Raw genomic sequence first — 17,959 nt, 5'->3', positions numbered from 1 at the left:
ATATTAAAACTAAATGTCTGGATAGTGTATTCCAGGAAACAAATTTGGTTTTAAATAAATAAATTGGGTTTGTTATATGGTGGATTTTATTTAAACCACGAATGATCGATATATTTCCATCGTTCAGGCATTCAGAGTGGGCAAGGTTAAATCTCTTATGCAATGAGGAGACTCCAGAATCAATATGTGCTGCTCCCTTCTGTCAGCTGGGCCATATTTAGTGGCCCCAGACTGATCGATGAGCTGCATACAGCCCTTTAAATCAGCGTGGATAAGGATCACGTCCAGCCAGTGACTATCGCAGAGTCCGAGGGGACTCCTGGAGAGTGTGCAAGGGAGGGAGGAACCCTGGATCTGAAAAGACCCCAAAAAAGTCTCATGGCATGCCCCCCTGCCGACACTAATCGGGGCTTGGATCTCTGCGGATCACACTGTAAAATGCGTCATATGTCTAGGATTTCAATTCAACAACAGATGTGATAGGTTAATCTATGGAGAGATCTTCATTCGTTTCACTTGACAAATGAGGTTATAAGCATTAATGTGTTCCTGCCATCCCCCTCCCTATTCAGGGCCGGACTGGAAATGAAAAGCAGCCCTGGAAAAAAATTCTATACCAGCCCCATAATGCATCGCGCCAGCATAGTGCGCAGATATGGAAGCGGGAAAAAAAACAAAAAAAAATGAAAACTATCAAACATAAAAACAAAGCACTCATAGGGCTTCAAAATCAAAGATTTATTGTAAGCTATTGTAATCAATGTTTCAGTCCATTTTCTTGATACATTAAGAAAAGTTTGGTAATTTGGACTGAAATTGTGAATGTATGCTATTGCACAGCAGTGTAAAAAGAAAAAAGTATGTTATCTAAGTAATAAGAGTGTACTCTTCACTTTGGCTGACAACTGGATACATTTCAGTCAATGCCAATTCAATAACCATAGGAAAGCATTGGGAGGCTATTGCGCATGTGTGGCAAAACGCAGCGCTTCACCGCACCAATCAGCATCTCCTCATAGAGATACATTGCATCAATGCATCTCTATAGGGAGCGGTGAGCGCCTCCATGCAGAGCGTGGAGATGCTCAACATAGGTGCTGCACTGGACTAGGAAGCATCTCTAGTGGCCATCTAAGTGACTGTCACTAGAGATGTGCCTAGGCAGCAATGTAGTCTCTGAAAAGGTAGCATTTACAGTGCTTAGCCTACAGGGACAGGCTATAGACATCAGAACCATTACAATAAACGGTAGTAGTTCTGGTGACTAGTGTCCCTTTAATACAATGTCTTTCTCTCACTGGTCGACTTAGTTACAGGGAAAGCAGGAGACACAAGTGAAGGTTTGCTTGCGCCCAGTTGCTTTGCCATGTATTGTGGGCGTCTGGGAACCGCATTTTCTCATGCTGGTTTTGACGCACGTGGCATCCGCCATCTTAGGTAGGTTGCCCAGGCCGCGGATCAGGCTGCTGATGCTGCTGGGCCCAAGCTGCCTTGCTGCTTTCGGGGTCACAGGGTGGGGACTGGGATCACCCCTGCCGGCCCAGGGGGGGGGGGGAGAACAGGGCTAGCGGGGCAGCAGCCGTCCGCCCTGCTCACCGCCGAAGAAGGCCCCATCTGGAGCGGCAGTTTCTCCCCCACGGGACTAACTCGGGGAGTCAGCCTCTCCCTGGGTCCAGTGGTCTCAGCACAAGGAGGATCGGTGCTGTCGGTCTATTATCCCAGAATAAATCATGTTTTAAGGGCTTATACAGTTGGAAAGTGCAGGAGCTGAGGTTGCTTGCGACCATCCAGCTCGGCGGTCCGGCCCCGCGTCTGTTCTTTTTTTTTTAACTAGCTAAATGCTGTATACAGGTTTAGCATCACTCCAGACCCGTTCTGCAAGGTTTGAAGTCAAACTTAGATTACAGAAACCGTTCTGCAAAATACACACAGGGCGATTCATTAAATGAGAATTGTCAGGAATTCAGCGTGAATGTCAAATATCCAAAATGGAATCACAGCTAACTTTGGAGATTTTTTTTTCCTGTTTAAAATCACAACAATTCTAAGTCCAGAATGGACAAAGTGAATTCAAACTTCACATAAATGATTTCCCCTGGAATGTATAGAGGACATGTAGCTCAGGAGCAATCGTCTTCCTTGTTAATATTATGTATTCTATAAATAATAGTGTTCTGCATAGAAAGATAAGCGAGTGAAAGTGTTAAACAAGTGTGATGCTGGATCTGTTTTAGTGAGCTGCCTTGGCAGGACTGCACTGATTCTGGCATTGTGATGCTCCGAGACGGCTGGAAAAGCTGTACAAAGTTTTAATCGCTAGGGACTTAATCACTAAGCAGTAAGACAAGTTAGGAAATGCCGATATTCAAGAATCTGGAGAATCAAAAAACCCAAAAGGTTGTCAGCTGTAAAAACACATTTTGTGAATGGTTCCTTTAAGGTCAGGATAGACACCCAGCAGATCTTAATTCTAAAATAAACTACATCTGCAATCATCTTGTAGGTTCCGCAGATGGAGAGAGTCAGGCTGACATGTTGGGTTCAGTATCACTCTACAACACCGAACCAACCAAGCAACCACCTATTTATCAAGAAAGCTAGAGGGCACCACCCGCTGACATGATCTGGATATGGTTTTCATTGGACGTATAGATGCAGATGTAAATCCATTTGTTACATGGAACAATCTTGGTTAGAACTAGTCAAGTTTGCCCAAAGCACTATTTTCATTCTGATCAAAGAACAGTAAAAACCTCTTACAAGACAAAAGGTGGACTCTGCTCACCCCAAAGAAGACAGCAGCTTTTAGCAGTAAAGAAAGAGGAGTAACATTTATTAAAAAGTAACTTTCTTAACCAAGTTGATGCCTATGAAAATGGGTGACAGAGTCGAATTGCCAAACTAAGTAGATGTGTGTAGTGGGCAGACTCACAAATGACATGGTGAATTCATTACTCCATCATCTCCATCCCATCTCAAAGCCGGGGAGTAATCGCGGGATAGAGAATCTGACATCCACAAAATTCCAGGCTCACAGCTTCACTTACAGCAAGTCTCTCTGTTCCAATGTGAGGTCACCCCAAGCATGGAGACTAGCATAAACTATCCATTACTAAAACCAGGAATATAAGGTACCAATACAGAATCCCCAGCCATCCAACTGGCAGCACATGCATCGCTAGTCTACAGTGGACATGACACTGGAGAATGGAGAGACTGGCAGGGTTATTCAATTAACTGGAGAATGGAGAGACTGGCAGGGTTATTCAATTAACTGGAGAATGGAGAGACTGGCAGGGTTATTCAATTAACTGGAGAATGGAGAGACTGGCAGGGTTATTCAATTAACTGGAGAATGGAGAGACTGGCAGGGTTATTCAATTAACTGGAGAATGGAGAGACTGGCAGGGTTATTCAATTAACTGGAGAATGGAGAGACTGGCAGGGTTATTCAATTAACTTAAGATTTGACCAAATTACATTGGAATTGAAAAATTAAGTCTAAATTGGCCAAGCTGTATTTCTAGTCACGTCTGAGAATTTCTCCAAATAGGATATTTTAGTTGGGCACTTGTTCATATGCTTCATCAGACCATGAGGAAGCAGAATGGGTCTTCGGTGACCAGTATCCTCTCATAAAGCACAACTAAAAAAAAAAAAAAAAAAAAAAATACACTAGGGGAGGGCACCCAACAGATAGCAATTTAAACATCCTGATGATTAGGACGACTCTGGTTCCTAAAAATTGTTTAAATCTATAGATTGAAAGTGACTTATTTGAAGGTAGTTTCCTACTATGAGCCATTACGAGAGCATGCCAAGAATTTCCTATATTCTTCATAAGACACCGCAATACTGCACATGTAGTAAAAAAAAGAAGAGCCGGGTTTATAGTTTATGTCTCAGTGCCGACGATACAATCCTATAAGCTAGAATATTAATCTCCAACTATTTTTCCTCCTATTTTGCCTACAGTTTGACCAGTATGGGGTTTGAGAACACTATATATTCCATATTAGAGCTGCCGCATTATACATCTACCCCGGATTCAGTTTAAATCTTAGCAGAAAATACCTCGAAGTGGTAAGTCACTTACCCGTTTATCAATGTCATTGTGCTGGAGTTGAACAAAGCGAGCGCTGATTGCAGCGATATAGCTCTGCTGATTGGAGAACGCCACCCGACCCGCACCTTTTGGGTACTTCAATTCTGGATCTGTATCAATACCGGCATAGCACACGCCTCCATATAAACGATCCATGATCATTGCAAGCTCAACTGAAAGGAGACAGAAAACCACATGCGGCAAGATGAGCAAGAAAGTAATGTAAAGTTAGTGAATGTTTGAATGACATAAAAACCTTTTTTAATTCTTTATCTCCATGATCCTGGAAGCACCATATCCTCATATACCACTAGAGCTTAGCAGTAGTTTCATTCATGAAAAAGGTCTATGTAACTAGCTTACCAAAGAGCCTCATTCATGTTTTATAGACTTGCCTATAGCTTTAATCATGAAAAAAGCCAGCACACGCTCTCTACACAAGCCATACAAGTACTTGCACAGGCAGAGAGAAGAAAGATATGGGCATCCAAGCATTTGTACAAAGCAAATAATCAGCACAAATATTTTGTGAGTTGTACATAAAACACAGACTGTTCTTTAAAATCTAAATCCTAATCATTTTATTATAATTCTAAGAATACACAAATCATATACATGGCTATTACTGCGTGATATCTTGCAGAGACATGCCTTACAGGGACAGTTTACGCAGTGCCATTTTTGTGCTATAGAAACTTAATTACGGTGGCATTTTCTATTTTTGTCCCAAGGTTACGAGTCCTGCTTTTCAGCGTAAAACATGTAAAATATGATTACTTCAAGCAGCAAGGGATTCTGGGAAGGCTGTGTAAAATTTGCCATTGCGGGGCGGAGCCTAACCGCTGAGACGAACGGACGCACACTGCTGAAGCTCCGAGCGACAATCAAGGGAAAACCCCTTTAAAAACGGAGTTTATCGCTTCTACGGACAACCACACAACCAGGGGAACACTCCTAACCTCATGGGACGAAAAAATAAAAAACTAGGGGCGGACAAACCTGCTCCAGGACTGACAATAGGAGACATGTGGCGTCAAGCACGCAGCACGGGAGAATCCAACATGGCGGCCCTCCACGGAGGCTGCTCGGACTTCTACTCGGATGATTACTCTGAAGGCGCAGAGGAGGATTACCTTCCCACACCAGCCCCTAAACAGCCGGCGAAACTTAATAATCCCAAGGCTGACAAAGATGCAGAACTGGTGACCACCGGGGTACTGAAGGCATTGCTAGCCGACCTAAAGAAGAATATCCTCACGGACGTCACTGCACTGAGGGGAGAGCTGCAGGGCCTGACAGGCCGCATATCAACACTGGAGGCCTCCTCCCAAGACCACCAGCAGCACATATCCTCCCTTCAAACGGCCATACAAGACTTACAACGCCAGAACCTACTACACGAAAGGCGTTTTGCGGCCCAAGAGGAAAACAGAAGGAGATATAATCTAAAGGTCAGAGGGGTCCCAGATGGACTACCAGAGACGGAATTACCTCAAATGATAAAAAAAACTGCTGACGACTATACAACCCGCCGGCCAAGCTAAACCCATCACTCCCACGGACTTTTTCAGGGTCCCCAAACCTCCCGGGGCCCCGGCCACAGCCACTAATGATACCATACTCACCTTTAGAAACGGGAAAGACAAATCGGCGATTCTCGCCGCACTCCGAGGCAAGACCCCTATACAGTTTGAAGGCATGAGCCTGACATTCTACGCCGACCTGTCCGGGGCAACATTGGCATGGCGCAGGTCACTCCGTCCCTTCACAACCGTGCTCCAGCGCAATAATATACGGTACCGCTGGCGACCCTCCCAAACACTCCTCATTCAACAAGGAGACAATACACACCAAATCCATGACGCTCAGGCTGCAGCCAACCTCCTACAAACCCTGGGCCTTCCACAGATCCCACAGAACCAAGTGAGATCCCAAGAGCCTACCTCCCCAAATCGTAACTGAGACCCGGCACGAATTCCCGCATTCGTACCAAGAAATAATACACCGGACGCCTACGCCTCGATCACCACTTGAATGGAGAGGCACAGGCTATCTCACTCACCTGCACAGCGCAGTGAACCACCCCTCAGAGCTAAATGCTTTCGGACACACAGTTTGATTATTACCCAATTGCAGAAACATGATCCTCTATCCACCGACAACGACCATCTGCAACAACATCTCAACACCAGGTTGGCATACTGGACCTCCGAGGTAGGCACAGGTTGACGGCGGAGTACACCCACAGAGACTTACGCTACCCACCGTTGTTCTAACCGCAATACCTGAACGCGCGAACTTGGGACATCACCTCTGAGTTGGACTTTTATTGGGACTGCTAAGGTTAGGGTCATGTCTTCTTGTACCCTCAGTTCTTATTTTCAAGCAATAGCCAAGCTGGTACCCCAAACCGCTGCCATGCTTGAGCGTTGATCGGCTGCAAAAGTTAAGTTTTGTTGTGTTTTTGTCTGTTTCAAGCCACTACTGCGGCATTACAATGCATAAGGGGCAATCGTCCAATCCTGCACCTAAGTAGGTACGGTGGTGTAGTTCACCACGTAGCGCATAGCAGGCTTTTTTCAGAACCTCCCGTTAAAGTTACCTTACACACAGTAAGTCGCGCTTTCCGTTTGAATTTCAGTTTAACCCAGGATAAGCCATCTATTGGCTATTACACTACACTTTATATCAAAATTGACTGTCCTGGCAACTCACCTCAGCACTACTTTATTTTTATTTTTATTTTATTTTAGTCACTCTGAAACTAACACGACACGCTTCTATACACCTTAGGCATGCAAACCACGAATTTCAGGTGTGTCAGCACACTGGCCCACCCAGCAAGATACCTAGCCTGATTTAAGCTAGCTAAAGTCACCTGCTATCAACGGTGGACAGCACTGGGATTTCTCCGCTGATTTTGGTCTCTCTTGTTTTAAATTGTATACTTTTATATTGCATACCGCAGAGGCAAGGCACTGCCAACATGATTAGTGCTGGGCCCGAAACCTATCTACACTCACTTTACACTCAGATAACTAGCTGAAAGTATTATTGTTTATTAATTGTATATTTCCTTGCTCATACCTTTAACAGTAGAACCAGCCTATCTTATGTGTAAAAACTAGTGCAGACCAGCACACCGTTGCCCCGGTGGTTCTGAAGCGACAGAATATCCTAGATAATTTATGTGAATAGATTTTATATATATATAATGCGCATAGTTAAAAGATGGAGGAATACCACAGTTACAATTAACCGCCCCACATTACCTGTCCTCCGTAAAACTGCACCTAATCACGCTTATTACTCTTTATGTAATAGACTCTCCCCACCTGCCCTAGTGCAAAATTTAGGCCGTTACAAGGCTTTGAGCCATGCATTTACGGTGAAAAGAAGTTACTCTGATTTGGCTGACCGCTCCATTTAGCAACACGACACGAGAGGGCACTGCAGTACACTGCTCCACGAGGCGTCTCAGGCACAGTCCAAATCCATAAGTATGAATGTCATGTTAAAGCTTTACACGTTTAAATCTAAGAAGCTGTCTATATTATATAACTACTGGTGAATTAACTTTGCAACTATAGCAATTCGAGTTACTGCTTTATATCCTTTCGCACTTGACTTTGTTCTACATCTTTATTGAATGTGCATTGTATTTTTCAGGAGTCACTTAAAACAAAAAATGTGCATTGTATTTCTATGGCATGTCACACAGCAATGATGTTTACTGTTATATAGCGGGTGCCTGCTGTTGGGGCTATATGCACTCAAAAATAAAGAATTTAAAAAATAAAATAAAAATTTTTTTGCCATTGCAATTAATTTACCCTTTTATAGATATGGGGGGGGGGGGTGGAAGAAATAAAAAAATAATAAGAAATTAAACCTAGAAATGAACAAATGAAACTCGTGGGAGTGCAGTGGGGTCATATTCTGTGCAGTTTCCTAGGACAATCAGGACACCCCTGACACTGCATCCAACATTATACCAACCGCCACCAATAGACGTATTTCCATACCAGCCTCCTGGAAATAAGCCAAACAGAGCAACTCAACAGGTTTATGCTTCTTCTGTTACCACTTCAAATATCTAATTATTAATCCAAGCATTTGACTTTGTGTTTCTACAAATTCTATGAACAACTCAAAGGGTAGTGGATAGCAATCTTGATTTATATAAAAATGTTCCCCCAATCTTGCATAAACTAGCAAGTTAATTACATTTCATTCAATCCGTGAATCATTCAGGAATACTATGCAGAAACCATTCTCTTGTACTTGCTACAATAGATTGATGCATGCAAAGTTGTGATTTCTAATGATTCCTTTCTGATTATGCTTTGTGTAGCAGGGGAAAACAAGCATGAATACAAAAATAATGAGATAAAAAGGAGACCTACTCGAGTGACGTCAATGGAACAAGTGACCGGGAGAATTTTTTTTCCCCCATTCTTCGTAAAGCGGAATGAAGGATTATAAAGGTGTGTACATACCCACAAAGCAAATAAATCATTATTTGGAACATTATTTGAAATACAGTTCCAAAAAACAGAGGTAGTTTAATATTCCAAGTTATATAAAAAGGCTAACATTTATGCACATGCTAAAGGGAGGCCAACCTACAAAGCTTAAAGGGACAATCCAGACCCCTTAATACTTTATGTGTAAAGAGTGTATTTTTTTTTTTTAGATTGCAGATTTCAATAGAAATTGGCACATTTATAAAGTAACCCGGTTACACCCTCCTGGCTGTCAGTCAGACAATAGGTCCTATTACTTCCTGGTAGTCCAGCTCAGTGGAGCTAAGCTCAAGAGGCAGCAATTGACAGAGCACTGGCCTTGCAAAGACTTTTCATTAAGCTGTAATGTGAAGTCTGATTGGACAGCCACAGAAAATCTGGGCGGGGCTAGAACAGGAGGGCTTATAAAGGCTTCAGACAAGAGATATGCATGTCTTCATTTGGGGTATATCTACTAAACAGTGATATTTTTTTTTTTTTTAATTTAAACAGCAACCATTACAGTGTATTGGGAACCTCCAGTCCGCTGTTTTCCCACAGACCCTTTGATATGGATCCTTGGTGCTACTTGTTATCTAGATCAATAGACTGTCTCCCAAAGCAGGCACAGAAATTAAACTGCAAAATAACACTAGCAGCTAGGAGACCCACAGCGACTAACTGGCTTTGATAGGGATTGCCTACCATCAGTGAAGTAAAGGGGAGGATAGCAGATAATAAAATAATGGACCAGCTCACTGCCACAGTCAGAGGTACTCTCTCCCTTTTCACAAAACATGGTCAATGTGGGAGGAAGATGTGAATTTGAACGATCTGAGCACCATGGGACCATATCACCCTTTTCCGCTTTTTTCTCTCTTACCTTTTGGGGTATTCTCCTCTTAGGTCATATAGGGAGTTAGCACGTGTGGGGATTGGGGACAGTAGGGGACATTTACTTTACGGATACATGACTTTCATTTATGGTTTTCCATGTAATCAGATCTAAGAGCCAACAAATTGTAGCATTTTACAGCTCCAAACCCAACAAATTATATACGTCCAGACAGTCAATCTTGGTTCTTCTCCCCTTCTAGCACATCATGTTATTATTTGTATGGAATGTAATCGACACGGTCATTTTTTTATTCCTCGTTCATTTGTCGGTTAACCCCTTCTTTTGTAATGGTAATACACAATATATCAGACTGTCTCTGTCTCCTGTAATGTGACACCTCAATTTTGTAAACATTCTGTGTTTATTAAAGAGCAGCCATTACATGTAGGTTTCTTTAGCACAACCCAAACGAGTCTGCAATTATGCAGTTTGTATGAATGGATTTTATTTAAAATTTTACATTGTTTGCCTGTCCTGGCACAGTGAAGGCATGCCATGCAAATGACTTGTACCTGCAAGGTGCTTTGGTAAAATGCACGCATATAGCACTTTCCAGAGAAATGCTAACGTAAAACTTGATAATGAATTCCAGATGCATGTGTCAGATAAAAGGTACATAAAGGGTTACAGCCTTTGCCTTAGTTAAGTTCTTCCATGTCTGCAGGGGGTTAAAAGCGAAAACAATTTTGTCAGCAGTTTCTGCGGATGGGTTTTATGTTTCTCATGAAATGTTACGTTTGCGATAACCTTGTAGATAAGATGTTCTCAAATAAGTCATTGTTGCTTGTAGACATGTGCAGTACACCAATTGCTATTTTGATTCAAAATGGCTTTATTGATACATAGAAATTTCAGAGCATGCCCTGATCGATGTACAGCAACATGTAACTTTAGATGTAACAAGTAATCATAATATAAAGGACACGCAGGTCCCAGCAAAGAATGCTTGGACAACAATTGGGTAACGGTGCGTATTATACAGAAATAGTGTTTGATCATGCTGAACACGTTAGAGTAGACATATGGGTGACCCAGTTGCGGCTTAAAAATAGGTAGTTTTACAGTTTGCATGTTATATCAGCCTGTTGGTCACTTTTGAGACGTCCATGCCGCCTGTGGGCCTCATCCCCGAAGAGGCGGTTATGGCTATCGGACCGAATTTAGGGATCGGTTGCTGTGTAGGAGTGTTTCTTGTTCGTGTTTTGTGATGTTTAGTGATGTGTGTGTGAGTGTGTGATGCATCAGTTAGCAATCTCGGGTTGAGGTGGGTACATCTGTTATTCGAACAGTTTATGAATTGTTGTCGGAGAACTTAGAGGAAAGATGAGTAAGAGAGAAGAGAGGGAGACAGGGGGAGGGGGGAAGGAAGAAGAGATAGCGGTTTGAGGGGAGGGTGGGGTGGAGGGTTAGGGGTCCCATTGCCCATGCCATCGCGTGGATCGTAACATAGTTCAATCTCCATCCGGGGGGGGGGGGGGCGCGGGGTTCCTCGGGTTATCAGACGGTCGTTCCTGTCGGTGCGTTGGTCTGCTACGTAAAGTAGCCATGTGCGCCATCTCTCCACATTCTTGTCCTCGAGACCCATAAGGGTGGCCTGCATCGATTCCGCTCTATAGATCTCTTCTACTCGTTCCATCCATTGCGTTATTGTGGGAATAGTCGTCTGTTTCCAGTATAGTGGAATCAGTGCTTTGGCTGCGTTCAGCAGGTGTCAAAGGATGCTTTTCCTGTATGCCCCTATGGGGTCTGGTATGGAGAGTAGGAGGGCCGACTCTGCGTTAAGGATTCCGTCCGTCCCCAAAATTTCCCCTATTTTCTGTTGGACTTCTTCCCAGAATGGCTTAATGAGCGGGCAGACCCACCATATGTGTAGTGGTGTACCTCGTTCATCCCCACATCTCCAGCATGTGTCAGGTATATTCGGGAGGATCCTGTGTAGGCTATCAGGTGTTCTGTACCAAAATGAGAGAAGCTTGTAGTTTGTTTCTTGATATTCGGAACTCGACAAACATTTATGGTGCAGTATGAGGATCTTATCCCATTGGGCCGCGGTGAAAGATGTATTCAGCATGCGTTCCCAGCGTCTGCGGAATTGGTCATTGTTGGTGAGGTGTCCCACTAGCATGTGTTGATACAGAAGGGAAATCGCCTTATCTAGAGTCGTTTTGTTATCGCAGAGTGTTTCGAACCATGTTAAGTCCCGATGTAGCGTTTCCTTGCCCGGGAGTGTCTGATAGTATGATCTGAGTTGCATATAACGGAAAGTTTGTAAGCTGGTGGGTTGGTTGCCCTCCAATAGTTCCCTCGGGGGGGGGTCATGCCTGTGTTGTTTATTACCCTATGTATGGGAAATTATTCTCCCTCTGCTAGGAAGGTCAATGCCCTCCTATCTTAGGATTATGTTGTATCTGAATCATCGGGCTCGGTGTTTGAGACACGTGAGGGGCTCTCCTGATGGTATCCCACGCTTTTAGTGTCTGCGCTACAGTAGAGGTCGGTTCCAGAGTCACCCGTGGCAACCTTTTCGAGTTCCATACTGATGTCAGGAAGGAGGGGCCTATGTGGTTCTTGTCTAGGTCGATCCATTGTTTGTGTGCCGGTTGGGTATGCCATTCCAGTACCCCTTGTAGAACTGTCGCATGATGGTATTTGCGTAAGTCAGGGAGCGCCAGTCCCCCCCATGCTCGAGGTAAGCATAGGACTTCTTGTCGGAGCCTTGCCTTTTTCCCATTCCAGACGAACTTCACCATTGCGGATCGAAGTGATGCAAAATATGCAGTCGGTAGGGCTTGCGGGATCGTCTGATATAGATATAATAGCCGCGGTAGTATATTCATCTTGAGTATTGCAATTCGGCCGAACCATGATATGTGGGGGTATGCCCATGTTTTCAGATCCTGTTGTATTCGTTGCAGCAGCGGTATGAAGTTCGTTCGGTACATGTCGCCCAGGTCTCTGGTTAGTGCTATGCCTTGGTATCGCATGTGGTTTGCGTACCATCGGAATGGGAACTGTTTTTTCAACGCGTTTGCTTGGGCTGTCGGTACATTGATGTTGAGTACTTCGCATTTATTCATGTTCAGTTTGAATCCCGAGATCTCTCTGTAGTTTGTGATCATGGTGACTAGGTGGGGCAACGTCGCTTCCGGGTCCGTGACAAAAAATAGAAGATCATCTGCGTATGCAGCTACCTTGTGTGCTGTATTACCGCTTTTGATGCCCGGGATGTTTTCTGAATTGCGCACTGCCTCTAGGAACGGTTCAAGGGCCAGGGAAAAGAGCATGGGGGAGAGCGGGCATCCCGGTCTCGTCCCGTTGTGAATCGGGAAGGAATCGGGAAGTGCTCCGTTCACTCTCACCTTCGCGTTGGGGCATCGGTATAGCACATCAATCCATTTCATCATGTTCTCCCTGAAGCCCATTTCTTGAAGCGTGGCTACAAGGAACGTCCAGTCGACCCGGTCGAATGCTTTTTCTGCATCCATTGACAATAGTAGGAGCTTGACCAATTGCTATTTTATATATACGATGCTCGCCCATTAAAGATTCAGACAATTTTGTACTACATACTGAGTAAGGCTGTGGTTTTTTTATGGCTCTCTCGAGCGCTCGTATTATTATAATTATTATTTTTATCCTGGTATTTATAAAGCGCCAACAGATTCCGCAGCGCTGTACAATTACTGGAGAACATACAATATACACAGACAAATACAAAAGGTTGAGAGGGCCCTGCCCGTAAGCGGAGATCTAGCCATTTAAGCTCTAGATAGCCCATGAGCTTACAATCTAAAGGATACCGTGGGGATTTGAGACAAGAGGTAGCAGGGGAAATTTGGAAATGATGGCTAAATAAGTAAACAAAGAGTTGCCGCTATTGGTAGAGTAGAGAGGGAATGAAGAGGTAAATGAGAGAGAATTTTAAACAGCTGGAGGAGCATGCTATACATTTAGGGGGAACCTGGGTGGGCGGGTTAAGCCGAGTAGAATTGTAGAGGCTTGCAGTAAAGACGTAATGGGAAATGGGGAGGCAGGGGACAAGAAACAGTTGTGATTTATAATTTAGAGTTTTGCCAATCAAATCCTAACAGCCAGATTATTAATTAATACATGTAGCTGCATACTACAGGATACTACAGTACACCTAATAATTTAAGGTTCTCTCTCTTGGATGATTTATCAAATCATACATTTCTATATCACATGTACGCCCTCAGCAACATGGGGCAATAAAGTCACCCTGGACTCACCATATCTGTACTGCCGTGCGTGGAAGAAAGCTTAGATAAAATCAGGCTGAAGGTACTAGGAGTTTATTCTCTTGTGCACATTAATAATGACTTATTTACGTTCTAATAAGTGTTAAACACAAATACACACAGTGCTGAACTGTTATTACTCATTTCTGCATGTACTGTGCATCTATTGCTTCATTTAAAAAAAATATATATAAATATTAAAATAAGTCACCCTGGAAATTAAAGCTGTTGAGATGAGCTTTAAAAGGAATGGTCACTTCCATGATTTCTTTTAAATACAATGTTTACTTATCTCTATATTTAACAAATCTAATTCATGGTGTTCCCAGCTTGGCTATTCGGCCTTAAAAAGGTTAATCTGACATTTCACGGTTTAGTGAACAGCCCTGAGTATGTGACGGACACCAGATGGAACATATCTCAGTGCGATAGGCTTTACATTAATTGCAGCACAACCACCGGGTACTTACCAGCTCTTAAGGGCCGTGGAACACCTCCCACAAATATAGTTTTTCGTGGGTCAAGAGGCTGAGAGCCATCCATCACAAAATCACTGTCACTCAGATTCCAAGGCCGAATTTGGACCTGTACGGAGGGAGAAAATATTTTATATTATAGACATACACTGTGTGAGTGTTCTAGACACGTGATCATTAGAAAAGTACACACTTAGTGAGCAATTTAGCATTAACTTATAAAACAACAATAAAAATAAAACTCACCAAGACAAATTATCTTTATACGGAGATCGGGAGACCCACCCTGCCTTCCTCAAAGCCACAGAGCTGCATGACTGCTCAATACTACACAGGGTCTCACTAAAGTGTAGATTGCCCAGAACATCGAAATATAGACCAAACAAGCTGGAAAAAGTCCCAGTCAGCCGTTTTTAGTTCTAAAATATTAAATTCACTCTGAATAGTGGTGCATTAAAACTAAATTGTTTTATTCGGAGATCCATAAACAATGGCCTCCGAGCTGCTATCTGGCCAATCCAATGTCATTGGAGGTATCTCCGTACTGCATATACAGACAGAAAGCAAGGTCACATATTCTACCATTTATAGAGCATTTAAACATGCATATCCTGTCGTGTTCTCTAATGCCTAAACATGGCAATTACAACCAATTGTGATAAACAAGTTAAGGTTAATGGAACTGAGAGGTGATGAGGGTTCTGCTCAAATGAAAAGGACTATAGTAATGGGTTTGAAGCAAATCCATTATTCTTACAGCTGGAATTCTAATCAGCTACCCAGCTTTATTGCTTTAGCAGAACAACATACAGAATGTCTGCATACTCGGATGTAGGATATGTGATTGGAAAACTTCCATTTCTGCTACTGTTCACAGCTTCTCCACATTCTCCCCCCTCCGACACGTGCTCTGCTCCTGCTGCGAATGGACTTTAGGTAAAGCGTGGAGTGACCCGACCATATTGATTTTGTTATTGAAGACTATTTCTCCCCGGGTTTTATGTAGAGATCATAGTGCTCGAGTCGCTTTATAAATGGTGAATAAATGTTCTCAAATGTTCTGCGTTTGAAACTTTAAGCCAATTGTAATAGTCAAACACAGGAATTGGCGAACAGACTTCTACTTAAAACGTCCCACTGTGTAGATGGATATTTCACAGTTGAAATCACTTTTCATTTCCAATTACTATATGGGGAATTGCTAGCCTGTCTTTGCTTGTTTTCGGGTGCAATGATTTCACTACATTGCGTAACAGTGGATCCAAAGAGGGCAAAGCGCATTCTACAGACCGATGCCACCAAGTCTGGTCATTCCATGGAGAAACATAATTGGATAAGGTTTAAACCCAACATATTTTATTCTGTGACTCCAGTATGATGGCCTGAAAACACACTATATTACAGCCAGCCCTGTGCTGTAGCCTGGGGTGTAATGTTGTGTTGCACTTTGGGATGCCTTTTTGTGCAGGGGTGCTGAAAAGGTAGATCTACAGATTCCATGATGTTTTGTCATTCTAATACATTCTAAAGACATTCAAAGCATCATGGGAGTTATGATTTTACAACATTTGTGAATCTACTTTTTGGGCACCCCTGTTCTTGGGGAATGTCGCCTGCATTCTTTGGGACCTTTGCATGCACAATGTTCTAGAGCAGAGGTTCCCAACCCAGTCATCAAGTACTCCCTAACAGTCCAGGATTTATAAATTAGCCTGTTGTGTCTAAAGTTTTTTCTCTTTCTAAAAACACCATCGAAACAACAGGGTAATCCGTAAATCCTGGACTGTTAGAGGGTACTTGGGGACTGGGTTGGAAACCACTTGTTCTAGAGTGTGAGAAGCAGCTCAACTGTGGAGGTTTGCAACCATGGAGTACCGAAGCCATTTCCAGCTGACTAGGTGCAGGGTTCTCCAGTACCCGTCTGTTAGCTTTTTACATTCACTGCTTGGAAAAGCAGATCAAAATAAATAAATAAAATAGAACTGCGTGAAAAAGGAAAAAAAAGAAAAAGGGGAAAAAAAAAATAGAACTGTCTTTCAAGTTTCTCCCAATTACTGGAAAGAACCACAACATTTCTTAGAATTTGGAATACAGACCATTCAGAACAAGTGGCTCTTTCAACGTTAAAAACAATTTAGCTTTCATACTTGCATAAAACAAAGAGCATCATGATGTAAGCATTAGTTACAGTGTGTAACAGAAGGATTAAGAAAACTGTGGTGTGCCATTAATCCGGGAGGTCTACAGAGCAGGCGGTTCTGTACAGATGAAATGTACTCTATAGAATGGAAGACTTACTGGTTTATCCTTGATAGTTGGGCTTGACACACATAGGTACAGCTTGCCATCTTCTTCTAAACAAGCATCTATCAGGGCCTGCACGGAGCTTTCATCTTGAAAGAGCAGGAAGGCATAACCTTTAAAGAAAAAGAAAAATCAAAAGGTAAATGAATGAGCTCCATGAATAGGTCACGTTAGGATGTGCAAATCCCAGCAATCATATTGCATCAGAGAGGGGGAAATGGAACATCTGAATAGATCACTGGTAGGTTAACTGAAACTATAACAACTTTGAGTTCACTCAACATGTTTCAGACAAACCGGCCGAGAATATTATTTTTCATAAGTTCCTTAATGTATGTAAGTGCCCCAAGAACAGAATGCTGAAACACTATCCCAGACACCTACAACACACACATCATTGGAACTTGTATTAATGCAGGCTCATGCAGAAATAGCACCAGGCAAGCCAACTATAAAGCGGAGGGTATCGATGTGGCATCACTTCCCAGTAGCAATGCTCCCACTGAGGGTTTCAGAGAAATGCAGTAGGATGTCGAAGGAGCAACAAATAGCAAATGGACATGTATGCCCACCATCTCTCCTAAATGCATGCAACCCATTAACACTTAATAAATATTAGAGGAGGTCATTGGAAACAGGCACATTTCAGATATTCGATTTTGTGGTCAATAGGATTATACATTCCCACAGGAACCCCTGGTTCACTGTATGCTCGGGAAGAGTAGGGAAGGAAATAATTTGGGTACAAGTTCAGAAGACCTGGCATCCAGGCATCTAGTTCTAGTTCTGTTATATGTTTTTAAGGAGACTTAGGAACTCCTTGACCCACTGTTGCATAGTACTTACCTCGCACAAGTACTTTGGGCAGGTGTGGAGGCTAAGAGGCTCCTGTACAGTTTTAGCCTTTCAATTCACCACTCCCTGATGAGCACTTCAAGGCCTGGTGTAATCAATGTTTAAGCATACTGTGTATTCTTATTAATGCTTTACCATGGGTCTACACAGACTAAGGGCAGGTCACAATTCCAAAAGGGTGACTAGAAAAACCTAGAACCCAGAGGGTATTTTAAATGGCCATTCAAGTCAGTTTGCAGTATCAGAACCCCCTCTGTCCTCCCCATAAAAGGGATGCATTAATAGATCTTATACACAGTGTCAAGGTTCGTTGCTCCATAAGATGGCTTGGAGTGGAGGGTGTAAGCTGTAAATCAGCCATGTACACATTCTCAACGTTGTGTGTGAATATTTCCCCACAATAAGTCACCTTGATCACAATAACCTTAATGACAAAGAGAGGCTCGCTGTCTGTGAAGCATTCACAGTCATCTAACATCTAAGGACTCTGAGGCGTTAATGAAACTCATTAAAATGTAATTTACCTTCCTTGAACAGCCAGGTGTCTCATTTGGAAA

General features: G+C 42.9%; 2 protein-coding genes across 7 annotated transcripts in view; one reads left to right on the top strand and one right to left on the bottom strand.

Annotated features, from left to right (window-relative positions):
• The window catches only part of BTAF1 (B-TFIID TATA-box binding protein associated factor 1), a 398,618-nt gene that overhangs the window by 85,963 nt on the left and 294,696 nt on the right, over positions 1-17,959 (top strand). The gene's annotated exons all lie outside the window — the stretch shown is intronic.
• Positions 1-17,959, bottom strand: part of CPEB3 (cytoplasmic polyadenylation element binding protein 3) — a 101,187-nt gene that overhangs the window by 1,218 nt on the left and 82,010 nt on the right. For all 5 annotated transcript variants that reach the window (XM_063435228.1, XM_063435227.1, XM_063435230.1 and 2 more), the window contains 3 exons: positions 16,542-16,660; positions 14,238-14,352; positions 4,097-4,278 (listed from right to left, as the gene is read on the bottom strand). In XM_063435228.1, the coding sequence (XP_063291298.1) occupies positions 4,097-4,278; positions 14,238-14,352; positions 16,542-16,660 (416 nt within the window). The remainder of the gene's footprint in view (positions 1-4,096; positions 4,279-14,237; positions 14,353-16,541; positions 16,661-17,959) is intronic.

Source organism: Pelobates fuscus, chromosome 10, assembly GCF_036172605.1.
Source record: "Pelobates fuscus isolate aPelFus1 chromosome 10, aPelFus1.pri, whole genome shotgun sequence".
NCBI classification, from domain to species: Eukaryota; Metazoa; Chordata; class Amphibia; order Anura; family Pelobatidae; genus Pelobates; species Pelobates fuscus.
Note: the sequence above shows the minus strand (reverse complement) of the source record. Positions and strands in the feature narration are given on the sequence as shown.